Below are 15,452 nucleotides of genomic sequence, written 5' to 3' on the forward strand. Positions count from 1 at the left end.
TGAACGATGGCATTCTCAGGCAACACAGTAAAAATATTTCCAGGGTTGGTGCGAGGCGAGGACCAGGTGCTAGAACATCTATAGTAGTTTTACCTAGTCTTGTGTCTTCACACACACACACACACACACACACACACACACATCTGCCTCTATCAGAGAGAGAGAGAGAGAGAGAGAGAGAGAGAGAGAGAGAGAGAGAGAGAGAGAGAGAGAGAGAATGAAGATAAACAAATACTGAGAAATCGTAATGAACAAGAGGAGAACACACTGGTCACTGATTTTACCACAACTCTGCACCATTATTTTTCAACCCTGAGATCTTTCCCTCTTTCTTTTTTATGATCTTCAAATTTCTTTATCAGATTTACTCCCTTGTCTTGCTCAATTTCCCATCAAGGAGGTACAACGTCACAATCAGGGAATGCAAGAAAATTCGTCTGGTCTCCCAACTGAACGAAGGAAGTAAATTAAAGTTCAAATGATATGCTTCTCGCTAAAACAATAGCTCTTCCTTCTTCAATTTTCTTTTCATTTCGTCTTCGTTTCTAATTTACGAGAAGGATTTAATTGCCTTATGGTTTATTGGATGCTAATCCGGTTCTGCCTCAGTCTCCGGTCGCATACAAAGAAAAACAAATTATTTTTGGGTTAAATGATGGGCGAAATTTTACTTACACACATTACACACCCCAAGTTCAATCAGACACAAGCAAGCACAAGGGTACATAAGAGTTTACCCACACACACACACACAATGAAAAACTGAGTGACAGGCGTAAATCCTAAACGGAAACCCTTGTGGACTCCCTCCCACGCTCATCAGGGTCAAGAATCCAGCGACACCTCAACACCAGTTCCCTTAACTCTTCCTTTATCGCTATGGTAGAGAGCGAGCCTGGAATCTACTCAGGGAAAGAGTAAACTTAAATTCTACAGCCAACCGAGATTAAAAACGAGTCCATCATTCCTCTATAGCTGCCATCCCTGTGCCCTACAGCCATCTGTGATAAGAAAATGTACTCTTACATTGTTCCTGAAGAGCTAGACTTGATCAATAAGCCATCTATAACAATCTAAAAAAAGAACGTATAATATTCCTGAAAGCCAGCGCTGTTTTCCAGAGCATGTCGGGATGAAAACGCACATACGTCATGCCGAGGTTTGACTGTCAGTCGGTCCACATACTCCAAGGATAGGCATAAAATAAAAAAGACGTGTTACGAAACCATCTGTTTCCCTGGAACTCAAGTTTGGTTAAGTCTGCCTTCAAGTGTTGTTCGTAAGAATTATAATCGCTTATCAACGTCCGTCTTCACCATCTAAAGTCGTGGTCTACGAAAGCTTTTCCCAAACGATGTAAGCCAAATTGAAAAGAATTTTTCTTATCAGTGTTCTATACACTGGGAATCTAAATGGTGCTCGATAAATAATATAGATTTCTTGGCAGTGTCGAAGCTGGCCGGTGGTAGGTAGAGTTCTTTTCTCCGTCGTCGACTTAAATCAGGACTGAGAATAAAGGACGGTGATTGAGTGAAGATGTACATCAGCTGCGGGAAAACCGGCCAAGTGACTGACTGCTTCGGAGACGGAGGAGGTAAACTAGGAAAAGAACTTAAGGTGACGGGGATATCCAGCGCTTCTGTAACACTAATAGAAAGACACAAGTCGGTTTTAATTCCATCAAGAAAGCTATGAAGGAAAGTCGACAAAAAAAAAAAAAAATAGAAAGATTACTTCTACTACTTAGCGATGCAATGACGATTAAAAGCTAATATATGCAGGTATGGTGGGAGTGAAATGAGATTCAGGGGAAATAAAGATATATATGCCTTTGCTGTGCGCTTATATACTTACGATGAGGTGTCACGTGTCATTAGTAGTGCAGTTACATGTTAGGATTCCAGCAGATCAAAGGCGATGATAGATGTGACAAAGGAAATTCCTACACACACACACACACACACAATCTTAAACGCTACACACGATATACGAGATAATTATAAGTGTACTGAAAAATAATGTGTGTAAGTATATACTGTGAAAATAATCATACGTATACGTGGCATTTATTAGAAAAAAAAAATATGTGCTTTTGACAGACGTGTGCTGAACACTTACCTGTGTAAGTACATATTATGAGACTTTTCACGTGTGTGTGACATATGTAAAATGCGCACACGACATGACGAAAGACTGTCATACTTACTCCTATAAGTAGACTAGCAAATTCTCACGATACTTGTATAACTGTTAAGTGTAAGTAGAAGTAAGCACTGCTTGGAACTATCAAGGGAGGGTATGGGGAGGCGTGGGCGCCAAAGGATGGGTCCGGCAACAGATGTGTTGACTCTGTCTCGCCAGTTGTGAGCGAGAGCCTCCTAGCGTAAGTGTCTCCAGCTGTGAGTGAGTGCCTTCCGTCTGCCTCACTGTTGACGTTCCACTCACACCCTCATTGTGTCTCATGGCGGAGGAAGGCAAACCCTACGTGGGCTGGTTTTTCTCTGGTTTTATTGATGTTACAGCAAGCATAGATTTTTTTTTCTAGGGTTTTATGACACGAGTCGATACACTTGTGGTTTTTTTTTTATTCATATTGGAGAAGTATTGGTTTTTTTCTGGGAATATATTACGTAGGTCGGTAAGAGCGTGGCTTTTATCGGTACTGTAGAAGCAAAGGTTTTCATCTCTCTATGTTCCCCCTTAAACACAAAGGATATATACACACGTGTGGAGAGATAGATAGATAGATAGAGAGAGAGAGAGAGAGAGAGAGAGAGAGAGAGAGAGAGAGAGAGAGAGAGAGAGAGAGAGAGAGAGAGAGAGAATTGCTCTGACCTTTACCTTCTTAATACTTTGCGGGCAAAAATAATCAGTACACAGAACAGTATGGAAACAGTAGGCAATACTTGCAATTAATTAACAGCGGAAATGATTGATATTAATCTGTTGAAACAAACAGGTCATGCAACGGGACGCTTAAAGGATACTGAATCACCCACAGGTGAATCATTAGGCGACAGAATTAATGAATCATCCAATCAAATACCATATGTAATCATACGAAATGATCTACTGTCTAAACATCTTCATATTAGTGATATTTCAAAACTTCAGATTCGGTACAGAATAAAACCAGAAAATACAATTGGAAAAATGAAAGAAAGCGTGATTATTTTATGTAACTGATATCATACCCATATTGCAAGAAATATAGTAACCCATACACTTACAAGTCCTGACACATATTGCAGTGGCAACAGGTTACTGACTACGAAACGAAATCATATCCAGCTTAAAATCAAGACTGACAGGAGTTGATCTCGTTGTACGTCAGGCTCCGATATAATGAGCCCAAGCGAACGTATCCTCTGCTTTTAATCTGAACACGGGGGAGATCGTCAATGTCCACAAGTTTTATCGCGTTGAGGTTTTGTGTGATATGTACGAGGGGTGATCGCAGCTCTGTGTCCATCACGTCCCGAGTGGCGCCGACACCGACTAGCCGGGATTGCCTACGTCTGAGGGAGGTGAGGGAAGGAGGGAGGGAGGTGAGGTAAACAGCACGTGTTGTTGATACAGACCCACATGTTGTTGGGCCGGCGGAAGGGGGTGGGGGGGTGACCTGAGCCCCTCTCTCTCTCTCTCTCTCTCTCTCTCTCTCTCGTGGCGACGGAGGGGCGACATCGCCCGCCGTAGGGCAGGGCGCTCCGTGGCCACGCTGGTTTAAAATGCAGTGCTATTGGCAGTGACGTGATGGAAGGGAACGGTAGCGCTACGAGGGTTGTGCCGTACGGATGGTAGCGCTACGCTGATCAGAATGGTACATAAGGGTCGTAAGGGTCAGGTCAAAGGCCAGGCTATCATACTCAAGGGCCTGACAGTCGTGCTCAAGGGTCGTGCCGTCGCGCTCAAGGGTCGTCGTAGTCTCGTGCTTAAGGGTCGGTCGCACGGCTGTGGTTAAGGGTCAGCCTGTCTGGTCTGTGGTCACAATATAACTACTCGAACCGCAGTCTCCAACTATGAGAAGTGTATATCACGCCATCTTATGTTCTATATCACAACAGTTATTAGTTATCCAAGTAAGACACTCTGGGCTTAATAACTACATACGAACAAAAATAGTTTAAACGCTTCCTTTCGCTCTGAATTTAGAAAATAAATGCGAGACGTTTAATATCAAAATGTCGAATCTCGTCGAGTCAAAGGAACAGAACGGAGGTTCAGCTAGCAGTATCATTCGTTGGAAAGCATCTTCATCCTTAAGTGTGACAACGGCGTGCTGGAAGCGGCATGATGTTGGGGGTAGGATACAGTGGTAGGATGGAGGCCGTAGGATGGTATCGGCAAAACAGCAATAGCAGGACGGTCGAGGCAGGATGGCAAGGGTAGGTAGGATGCCAGCGGGAGTATGTTAGTGAGAAGGAGAAGACGAAGAAGAAGAAGAGGACACGAATGAAGAAGAGGAGGAGGAGGCAAAAGAGGACACAAAAGAAGATGAAAAGGAACAGCCTCACAATGGAAACCTCAGGAAGTCAGCCACGGTGGCAAGGTGTGGCGGGGGACAACACTAACGGACGTGCGCGATCGCGGCTGTCGGAACCATGGGAAGTCAGGGACTAGGGTGATGGGGATCCCACCGTGCCAGGGACTTGGGATGCAGAGGTCCCCAGGGAGTACAAGGTCTAGGGGATAGGGAGATCCTAAGAAATCAGGGACTTGGGATAAACCTAAGAAATCAGGGACTTGGGATAAAGAGTTTCCAGTAAATCAGGGACGGGATCGAGGTGGAGGTTTGTCACACGCGTCGTCTCTGAGCCCCAGACTCCGTCACACACCCGTAGCCACGGAGCAGGTGTCCAGACATACCAGTCATACCCAAGAATATACTAATTCTATGACAGAAATAGTGTTACTCTGTGCAATATGCTGGCTGTACCTGTGTTTCCACACACACACACACACACTCTGAAGTTCGTCTGATACATGGTTGATGAAAGTCAAACCGAGTAACTGAAAAGAATTGAGGATGCAACACGGTGAAAACAACAGACTCCATACGAACCTCATCTAGCACGATGTACACTACGGGAATCTATCTGTGCGAGAGGGACTTGGGGGAGTCGACACCGGGACAAACTTATCGCCGTAGCATCACCTCACGAGACTTATGAAGGCAATAACCCGGCCGCTGGTCAGATATAATACTGTTCACATCATCTAGGTGGACAGAACTAGAACAAGCTTCTGATATTTGGTCATCGCACTTATACAGAAGTACAAATAAGTGATAGAGAAACCCCAGAGGAGGACAACAAAGAATTAAAAGAGCTGAGCTACAGTGTGTAAGGTTAGAGGTCATAAATTTGTCCACCACGGAATATTGAAGAGTAAGGGGTGACTTGATCATACATGTATAAGTACGTAAACCAGTCAGAAGACGTCAACAGTGAATTGTTCCTCGAAAGATGCGAGGATACAGACCATCACACGAAATCAAGCAAGAAATTCGTTAGAAAAGAGGTAAAGAAATACTTATATAGCGTAAGAGTAGCGAATCAAGTTTGTTACCGGACTCCGCCTCCGTAAGGTTACACCGCGAATGAAAAACCACCTTAGGCGAAGCTGTGTCATCGAAACAAGAGTACAATTTCGTTAAATAAACCTCCCGCTTCAAATGAGTCTATCCTGTCCCTGCTACTGAGTGGAACGTTGCCTCGGGGCTTTAGGAGCACCTGGAGGGAGGGTCCAGGGATTATGGCCACGGAGCCCCTTTGTACAAGCGGCTCCCTGGTTGTAGAATTAAAATTACAACTGTAAACACATGAGGAGGTTGTACGGTACATCTCTAGGGAAAACCTAATCAGGCTGATTTGTGTAATTCGAACAACCATCGTAATCTCGTTCACCGCTTATATAGTGGGAATATATGACGGACATACATCTTATATAGCTGGAGTATATGACGGACATGCATCTTATATAGTGGGAGTATATGACGGACATGTATCTTATATAGTGGGAATATATGACGGACATGCATCTTATATAGTGGGAGTATATGACGGACATACATCTTATATAGCTGGAGTATATGACGGACATGTATCTTATATAGTGGGAATATATGACGGACATACATCTTATATAGATGGAGTATATGACGGGCATATATCTTATATACAGGGAGTACTTACATGACGGACATATATCTTATATAGCGGGAGTACCGACATGACCATGGTCATATATCTTATATAACGGGAGTACCGACATGACGGACATATATAGCGGCATTAACAACAGGACGGTCACAAGAACTGACGATGTCACAAGAAATATTCCTTTCCGTATCAAGACAGTCAGATGTCGCTGAAGGAGGAGGAGGCAAGATAATCTACGAAGAAGTTGGAACAAATAAGTCTATTCAGATGACTGCAACGACATCGCACATTAAACCACTGAAAGCTTTTGAGGAGGATTTTGGCGGTCGAATAGAGTGAAGACTAACCCATACATAGAAGAGAAAGTGGTGATTATATCGAGGAACATAACAGGTGGTTAGGAGTTCGGCGTGACTTCGATGTTCGCCGGCACCCTCCGTTCATTTCTTAGTCTTTGCCGAGACTGATGCGATAGCCTACACAGAAGCACGTCTACAGCGGATAATGGAAGAGTCTGTACGTTACAACATAAGATATATATGGAGGTATACATAAATACGACGATAGTGATTCGGGGAGAGAGAGAGAGAGAGAGAGACGCACACCCTGCACTATTACTGAAAGCTAAACGAGTCGAACGGGTAAACAAATTCAGATTCTCATTACATGGGATCAAAAGACGTGAATTGGAGACCACATCAGGCAAGGATCAGGTTGGAGAAAGAAGCATTCATTATTAGGAAGCAAGTGGCTGAAGGAAAGCATGAGAACTAGACTGTTATAGTTCGTTATAGGACGTTCAGTATGTACCCGAAACGTGGCTTTTGAGAGAGAGAAAAAGATATATAGTTTAAAAAGCCTTTCATATGTAAATATGGAGGAAGATGAATATAGCGAGATGGAATACTGATAAATAGATAAAAGAATAATACGAAAGGTGTTGTAAGAGGAGGAAGAATTGGAGTGATGAAAGTATCCAAGAAGAAGCTAGGCAAATGAAGGATGTAAGTGAAAGAGGAACGCAATGCAAGCGGCCAAAGAAGGACACCAACATTCAGGATGTTGGAAGAGCTGAAAGACGTTTGTGTGTGTGTGAAGCTCAAGCGTAGGACTGTACGGGTGAAGATGATGTCGAACAGTCGAAATTGAAGCTTTTGATCCCATCGTCCATCGCATTCATAATCTAACGTCACTACACTGCGTTAATAAAACTACTTGGTATAAACTGTCATTAACGGTGTGGGTCCTGAAAAATACAGTAATACAAAATTCTTCAGCTTGTTTAATATATATATATATATATATATATATATATATATATACACTGGAAACCACAGAAACAATGAACAAATTTGAGATTTCTTATTTCACTTGTAAAGTATGAAAGATCTCGCAACTTTTCTTTGTATTCTTCGGCGATTTTTGGCGAAATAGATAGATAGATAGATAGATACAGACATGAAAATAGAAAGATGTGGACGAACATACTCAGAGAAACAGATATTCACACTGTTGATCACTAATCCTAAACTCACTATATCATTGACACGTTTAAGTCTACAATACTCGTCAGTACCATGTGGGATAACAACATTATCTAGCGCTTCTTTCTTAAACTTGTGGACCATCGCGTTCATCACCGTCCCACTGGTGTGTCCGGCAGCTTTACCAGACACAGTGAAAACAAGGACCAGATCGCAGAGTCTCGTAATTAGGGTCAATATGTCATTAGTTACTGATAACTAACGTAAGGGTTATTACTTATCTGATAAAGATTCACAAGATTCATTCAGTTTCTTTAATAAGTAAAGCAAACACCTTAATCTTCAGATACTTGACGTGTATGTTGAAGACTCTGGTCGGCAACTGATAATCATTTATGATAACTCCTAATAGCATGAATATGTATAGATAGCAAAGATTCTACAGTACAGAAACACAGAATGGAGAACGAACCGCGAAGAAATCAATAGTTCTGGCTATTTAGTTCACCTCGAGAAGTAACTTGCGAAGAGACAATGTATGTTTCTCGGACGAACTACTGCAGGATTGGGGAAAACAGAATGGGTGAATATTCTTCAGTCGTCCCGTACGTGTCTTATCATTTAACGCCTTACGCAATTGATACCGTCAAAAGGTCCGTATTGCTTATGATAAGAAAATTATTACTAATCGTTTCTTACACTCAAATGGCCCAAGTTATGTGGTCAGTCTTCCTATTTTTTGTTTCCCTCAAACCTCTTGTCTTTCTTACCCTTTATCTTTCCTTTTGTTTGTCTCTATCCTCAACACTTCTTTCTTCTTTAAAAGTAGCTTTAGAAAAAAAAAGAAAAACAGCCTCCCACAGAACGCAATCGTCTATTTCATTTGATTTGAGGGAGAAGTTGTTCTCCTTAAAAGCCTGTCTCCCAAGAGAACAAAAATATATTCGGGATGGAGATCTCTTGGGAATCACACCTTCAGAAAACCCACTTAACCGACATTTTCCAAACAAGTAGAGACGGTGGACGCCAGCCAAATGGCCGCATTTGGACAATTCCCCAGAATTTCTAAAGTCCTGAAATTATTCACAGCGACCCTGAGCTAACCGCGCTTGACAGGATCAGCTCGACGAGGCTTGACAGCTCGCCTGTCCAATATGAGATGCGCCTACGTAAAAATACAGAGCCTCAAGAGATGCGAGGGATTCAAACGGCGTTCACCGACCGGCCCTGTTTGAGCCACGTCTCGGCGCTGCTACAAACCGTAGCAGCGCTGAGGTTGAGAAATCACCAATGTCCATGAATGCCAGACGAGAAATAAGAAAAGACAACTCGGTCAAGAATAATGGAATCACCTGATTCAGGTAGATAGAACCACACCAGAGGGGATCTGTTTTAATCACTGATGAGCCCAGACACAGGAGGTCAGCGAGGCCATCGCAACCAGCAAGTGACCAGGAGGAACTGCTGGCTGGCTGGCTGGAAGCCTAACACGGGAGGGAGAAAACTCACGATGAGGAGGAGGTGGAGGAGGAGGGGCGTCGGCGGGCAGCCATGGGCTCCGCCCATACATCCACCAACCCATGACGCCACATACACCCGTTTGCGTATTTTAATTTCTACACCCCTCTAACGCAACTATTACACTCCTGATGAGCTGATCTAAGAGGGCAATAGAGTATCATACTACCCCGTGGATAGAATGATGATCAGTAATGGCCCACAAAGTAATTCTAGTTTAATGATGGTATGATCAGCGATCGGGCACCTCATACCCAGCTTCCAAACAAACGTTTAAGCTCCTCCCCTCCCTTCCTGGAAGATTGCTCTACATCGTGTTTACATTCGGTTATCCTGCGAATACACTTAATACATAAAAATACACAAACCTGTGCTGTAACGAGAGTCAACAATATGATACAAAATACTCATGAAAGAAGGCTTATCACTGCTATATGGGAATGGTTTCAAGTACACAGCATTCCCCAAGATGCCCTGTGTTCACAATATGTCTTTCCCACGTTAAAATTCTTCGACAGTATCTGGGAAAATCTTTCTGCATATGACAAAGAACTTTATAGTCTCGAAGACAGAGGAAATATTCCTCTTCTTAAAAATCTCGTCTTAGCTGGCGTCTGGCCCTGTTAAGCTCCTCCCATTGACCCCTCGTTCTCTCGACTTGTGGCGCCGATCTGGTGGTTGACGTAATAACTAACCATCTATTATTTCATGTATATATCAAAAAGGAAAAATAGAATCCTCGTATTCATCATTGCAAACAAGAAATGAACGCAAAACAATGCAGAAAAGATCGATACCAACAAATCCCAAAGCCGCAACTCTCGCTAAAGTTAGCTCCCAAATTACGGTGTCTGGTGAGGAACGGCAGCTTCCCGGGTCGCGGCCCAAGTTACAAGTAGAGGCGGTAGTGTGGTCCAGCGGTTAGTTTATATCTCGCGCTGTCAGTAGGAGGATGTACCACTTGTTTGTCGTGGTCACTTGTGAACTCCGCTGACATGACCGAGGTGTGCTAACATAACCTCCTACGAACCATTGTGATTTTGTGGTACCATTCACCTACCACCACTATGAAGGTTATTGTGGCATTATACGTTTTGGCAAGTGTTTTTGCAACATGTTCATTGGCATTTGCGTACAATGCTTCCGAAAACTGTGACTGGACATTGCGCGACACTGGGAGAGACGAAGTGGCTCTGTCTTGCAGCTTGAGAACAATTGGTAGTGACTTCGACAGCAGTAACTTTTCGATTTCTCAGAGTGAACATATATCCGCGCTGGAAATTACCTGCAATGATGTGTTATTCTTCCAGTCCTCGCTCCAGCCTCGCATGTTCCAGCGGCTCTACAATCTAGACACAATCGCCATCGAGTACTGTAAACTGACGAGCCTTCCGCCCGGCGCTTTCCTGGGGCTGGACGCCATGAAGCGCTTAACAGTGAGGACCCACAACAGCGACTGGAGTGCCATGGCCCTGGAACTGACCCCTGACAGTCTGGTCGGCATGCCACATCTGGAACGCCTTGACATTGGCCAGAACAACATCTGGAACCTGCCCGAGCGCGTGTTCTGTCCCCTGCCGGCACTTCGTCACCTGAACCTCACCTGGAACCGCCTGCAGGATGTGTCGGAGGTAGGCGTCACGGGGAGCTGTGGGGCCCATCTGGTCACCCTCGACCTCTCCGGCAACGACCTGGTGTTGCTCCCGGAGTCTGGCCTGGCGGGGCTAGAGTCGCTGCGAGAACTATACCTCCAGTACAACGATGTGTCCATGCTGGCCGACGGGGCTTTCTTGGGGCTCACCGCGCTCAACGTACTGAACATCTCCAGTAACCGTCTCGCGGCTCTCCCACCGGAGGTGTTCAACGAGACCCTGGGACTGACGGAGCTCTACATGCAGAACAACAGTGTAAGCGTGCTTGCTCCAGGGCTCTTCTCTGCCCTCAGCCAGCTCACAGTCCTGGACATGTCGCACAACCTGTTAACGTCGGAGTGGGTGACTGTTGACACCTTCCGCGGCCTCCTGAGACTGGTCGTACTCAACCTCAGCCACAATCGCCTCACCCAGGTCACACTCGACATGTTCCGCGACCTGTCCACTCTACAAGTACTCGACCTGAGCCACAACGATCTGATTGCGGTGAGTGACATGACCTTTTCTCCTCTGGCCAATCTTCATCGACTGGACCTCAGCTACAATTACCTGCTTGCTATGGAAGCACGTAGTCTCTCGGGTTTGCATGTGTTGTCTTCTCTGTCCGTCTCGCACAACAACATCTCCCAGATCGCGTCTGAAGCTTTCGATAATTGCACCAGTCTCCGTGACCTCCGCCTCGAGTATAATTTCCTTCGGGAGATTCCCGAGGCCGTTCGTGAGGCTGTGTCTCTACGAACTCTAAGGATCAGCCACAATCAGCTGAGCACCGTGTCGCAGGGTGACCTCACCAACCTGACAGCCCTGCGGCACCTTGACCTCTCCAACAATCTCCTGAAAGGTCTTTGCCAGGGATGTCTGACTGGCCTGGAAGACCTTGAAGTTCTGGATCTCTCCCGGAACGAGCTGGGGCCAGTGCCTCATGGTGTGTTCGATACCAATACGGCCCTGCAGTTGCTGCGTATGGACGGGAATAAGATGAGTGACATCAACGGTTTGTTTGCGTCTCTGCCAAATCTCCTGTGGCTGAACGTGTCCGACAACAATATCACCTGGTTTGACTACGCTCTCATTCCCTATCAGCTCCAGTATCTCGACCTCCATAACAATAGGATTGGTGACCTGGGAAATTATTTCAGCCTTGAGAGTAAGTTAGAACTGAGGACACTTGACGCGAGTCATAACAACTTGGAAACTCTCACGGGATCCTCTGTGCCAAATAGTGTGGAGCTTCTTTTTGTCAACAGCAACAGAATTACACGTATTTCTGCCGGGACATTTGCTGAGAAACATAATCTCTCTATGGTGGATTTATATGACAACCTTCTCAGTAAGCTCGACCTAAATTCCATTAACCTTCCCCCAGTTCCCGAGGAGCGTGACCTGCCCGAGTTCTACATCGGTGGCAACCCCATCTTCTGCGACTGTAACATGGAGTGGATGCACCGCGTCCACCAAATCAGCGGGCTGAGGCAGCATCCGCGCGTCATGGACCTCGACAAGGTGATTTGCACGCTCCCCTACCCACGATCAGCAGAGAACAGAGTCCCCTTCCTAGAGACTCAGCCCTCCCAGTTCCTCTGCCCGTATACCTCCCACTGCTTCGCTCTCTGCCAGTGCTGTGACTTTATTGCTTGTGACTGTCAGATGACCTGTCCTCACGGTTGTTCGTGCTACCACGACGAAACATGGGCTACCAACATCGTCGACTGCTCTTCCAGAAATCACCATCAGCTTCCAGACGATATCCCTATGGATGCAACGGTCGTGTTCATGGACAACAACGAGATGCCCGTCCTGGATGCCCATCAACTCATCGGTCGTAAGAATATGATGGCACTCTATCTCAATAGTTCTCGGATCGAGAGGATCCAGAATAGAACTTTCCATGGTCTTTCGTCTCTCAAGCAGCTTCATCTTCATGACAATATGCTAGTCAACCTCGAGGGTTTTGAGTTTGAGCATCTTGAACATCTTCGCGAGCTGTACCTCCAAAACAATCGACTGAAGGTGATTAATAATGCCACTTTCGCAGGTCTGAAAGCACTTGAAGTCCTCAGACTGGACGGGAACTTCTTGTTTGATTTCCCCGTTTGGCACCTGAAGCTCAACAAGGGCCTGAAAGACGTCACCCTCGGTGTCAACTTGTGGTCCTGTCAATGTCAGTATATGGTAGACTTCAAGAACTGGCTCATCCGAGAAACTGATGTGGTCAAGGACTCCAAGACCATATTCTGCGTCTCCAACTCCTCTGGAGATCCAGGCCCCTATGTCCTGGAAAGTTCCTACTCCTGTGAGAACTTCGTAGCCACGTCTATCGTGCAGGAGAAGTTGGAGAATGACTTTCTACATCCAGTTCTGATCACTCTGGGCATCTTCTTGGTCCTGGTGCTGGCTGTTGGATTTGCTGTATTCAGAGTGCGTCTGCAAGCAAGCGTGTCGAAAAAGTGTGGGTTAAAGTGTTTCCCGTCGCAGCCTGCACCAACCAAGGAGGAGGAGAGGAACATGATCTACGACGCCTTCGTCAGCTACAGTGAAATGGACGCGCCCTTCGTGACAGAAGTGTTCGCCTCCGAACTTGAGAACGGTGACCCCTCCTACAAACTGTGCCTTACCTCCAGAGATTATCACACTGTAGGTACATATGTGGGAGATTTTATCGTTCATTCAATAGAGTCAAGTCAGAAGGTCATTCTAGTCTTAACTAAAAACTTTGTTGATCACGATTGGTGTAAATTCTCATTCAAGGCAGCTCATTTAGAGGCACTGAAAAGCATGAAAAACCGAGTGATTGTTGTTATGTGTGGTGAAGTGAACGAGAGTGACATGGACTCCGATCTCACAGCCATTGTGAAAAGTGCATGCAAACTCAAGTACGAGGATAAGTCGTTCTGGAGCAAGCTTCACGCTGCCCTGCCCGGCGGAGCAAACAAGAACCAGCAGTGCTATATCACCGAGACCAACTACATCATGAGGAACAGCATGCCTGTCTTGACCCCGTCCCAAACGCTGAGACAGGGCCAGTTGATGCCCAGCATGGTGCTCACCAACACCCTGAAGACGCCCGTCTCTCATCACCACCAGCAGCACCACTATCATCAGACGCAGCCGTCCATAAGCAGTGACCCTGGCGAGCTGGATAAGACCTTCGTCAGCGTGGAGACAGCCCAGTCCAGCCTTACCCCGAGTCTCAATCACTCCTACATGTCTATCGACTACGCCGCCGCTCGCAACTCGCACATCTACGCTTCTATTGACGAGACGACGCCGGCGTTGCCCCCGTCCACGCTCCCGTCAGTACACAACCTACACCACCATCTCCGTCAGCAGCAGCAGCAGCTGGAGCGACGTCAGTACCTACCCCAGGAACTGCACTGTACCAACCAGCAGCGTCGACCCCTCACGGGCACGGCGTTACAGTCGTTCGACCAGCAGCCTGCAGTCAGTGCGTCCTATTTCATATAAATATGTATCAAATTTTAAGACAAATTATATATCTGGATTATTTTACTGTTAAGGTAACGTATGTTTGTGTGTGTGTGTGTGTGTGTGTGTGTGTGTGTGTGTGTGTGTGTGTGTGTGGAAGACAGACCTATGTTGACTGTGGATGAGCTGGACCAAGGACACTAGTATGTAGCGTAGGCGACTGACTGTCAAGGGTGTCATAATGTTTGTGTCTAGTCAACAACGTGAGAGACAGCTGTTCTAGTGCCTTCAATTTACGGCCTTCGTTGTAGCAAATTGGCTGGATTTTAACCGTAGCTTGTGTAGTGCGCTCTCCCCTTATTCACAATATTGTCTGACCTGTGTATATACATGTATGATATTTGACTATGTATAAAATCGTGATATCTTTTGCCAAAGTGTGATAATATTAGCTGTTACATTGAGCTCAAAGTCATGAGTCATAACGGGTATTTTTATAAAATCAAATAATTACAAAAATAAAATCATTATTTGTTATGTATGTCTATTTTTACGACCCTGATTCTAAATATATATCTATATAAAAATATCGACATTCATTGAGAGAGTAATGTTAACTGAAAGGTGTTAATAATGAAACTATGGCTTTAAAACTAGTAAAAACAAATATGATAGAGAGATTTATAGAGTACTATTTGAATATATCAATCAACAACAAAAAATTCATGGTATAGTAAGGAATATGGAAAATAAATAATGAGTGAAAGTACGAAAATATATGTCGAGTTGTTTGGAATTCAAAAAGGATATAAAAAATTCTTCGGATTATCAGGTAGAATAAATACTCCTATACACTCACATCAGATGGTGCACAACTCACAGTATATATGACTATAGAAAAAAGAAAGGAAAAAAAATCATACATATATATATATATATATATATATATATATATATATATATATATATATATATATATATATATATATATATATATGAACAAGAGGAGTAATGAACTGAAAACAAAAAAAATTACCACTTGGAACCTTATGGATGTTGTAGTCTAGCCAAACAACAACATGGACGACCATGGCTGTGTTCCACCTACCTGAGCCTATTCTGCCCCTTAGGCCATAGGCCAGGACACCACCCCCTACTGAGACATAACCGCTCTCTCTTCCCCTTTTCTTCTGTGACATACTCTCTCTCTC

At 44.8% G+C, this 15,452-nt stretch overlaps 1 protein-coding gene across 1 annotated transcript; it reads left to right on the forward strand.

Moving 5' to 3' along the window:
- Positions 1-10,089: 10,089 nt before the first annotated feature.
- LOC139752154 (toll-like receptor Tollo) lies at positions 10,090-14,778 on the forward strand. Its single transcript, XM_071668088.1, has one exon. The coding sequence runs from the start codon at positions 10,231-10,233 to the stop codon at positions 14,278-14,280; it is 4,050 nt and encodes a 1,349-aa protein (XP_071524189.1). The 5' UTR covers positions 10,090-10,230; the 3' UTR covers positions 14,281-14,778.
- Positions 14,779-15,452: the final 674 nt, after the last annotated feature.

The sequence above is a fragment of the Panulirus ornatus genome, chromosome 12, assembly GCF_036320965.1.
Source record: "Panulirus ornatus isolate Po-2019 chromosome 12, ASM3632096v1, whole genome shotgun sequence".
NCBI lineage: Eukaryota > Metazoa > Arthropoda > Malacostraca > Decapoda > Palinuridae > Panulirus > Panulirus ornatus.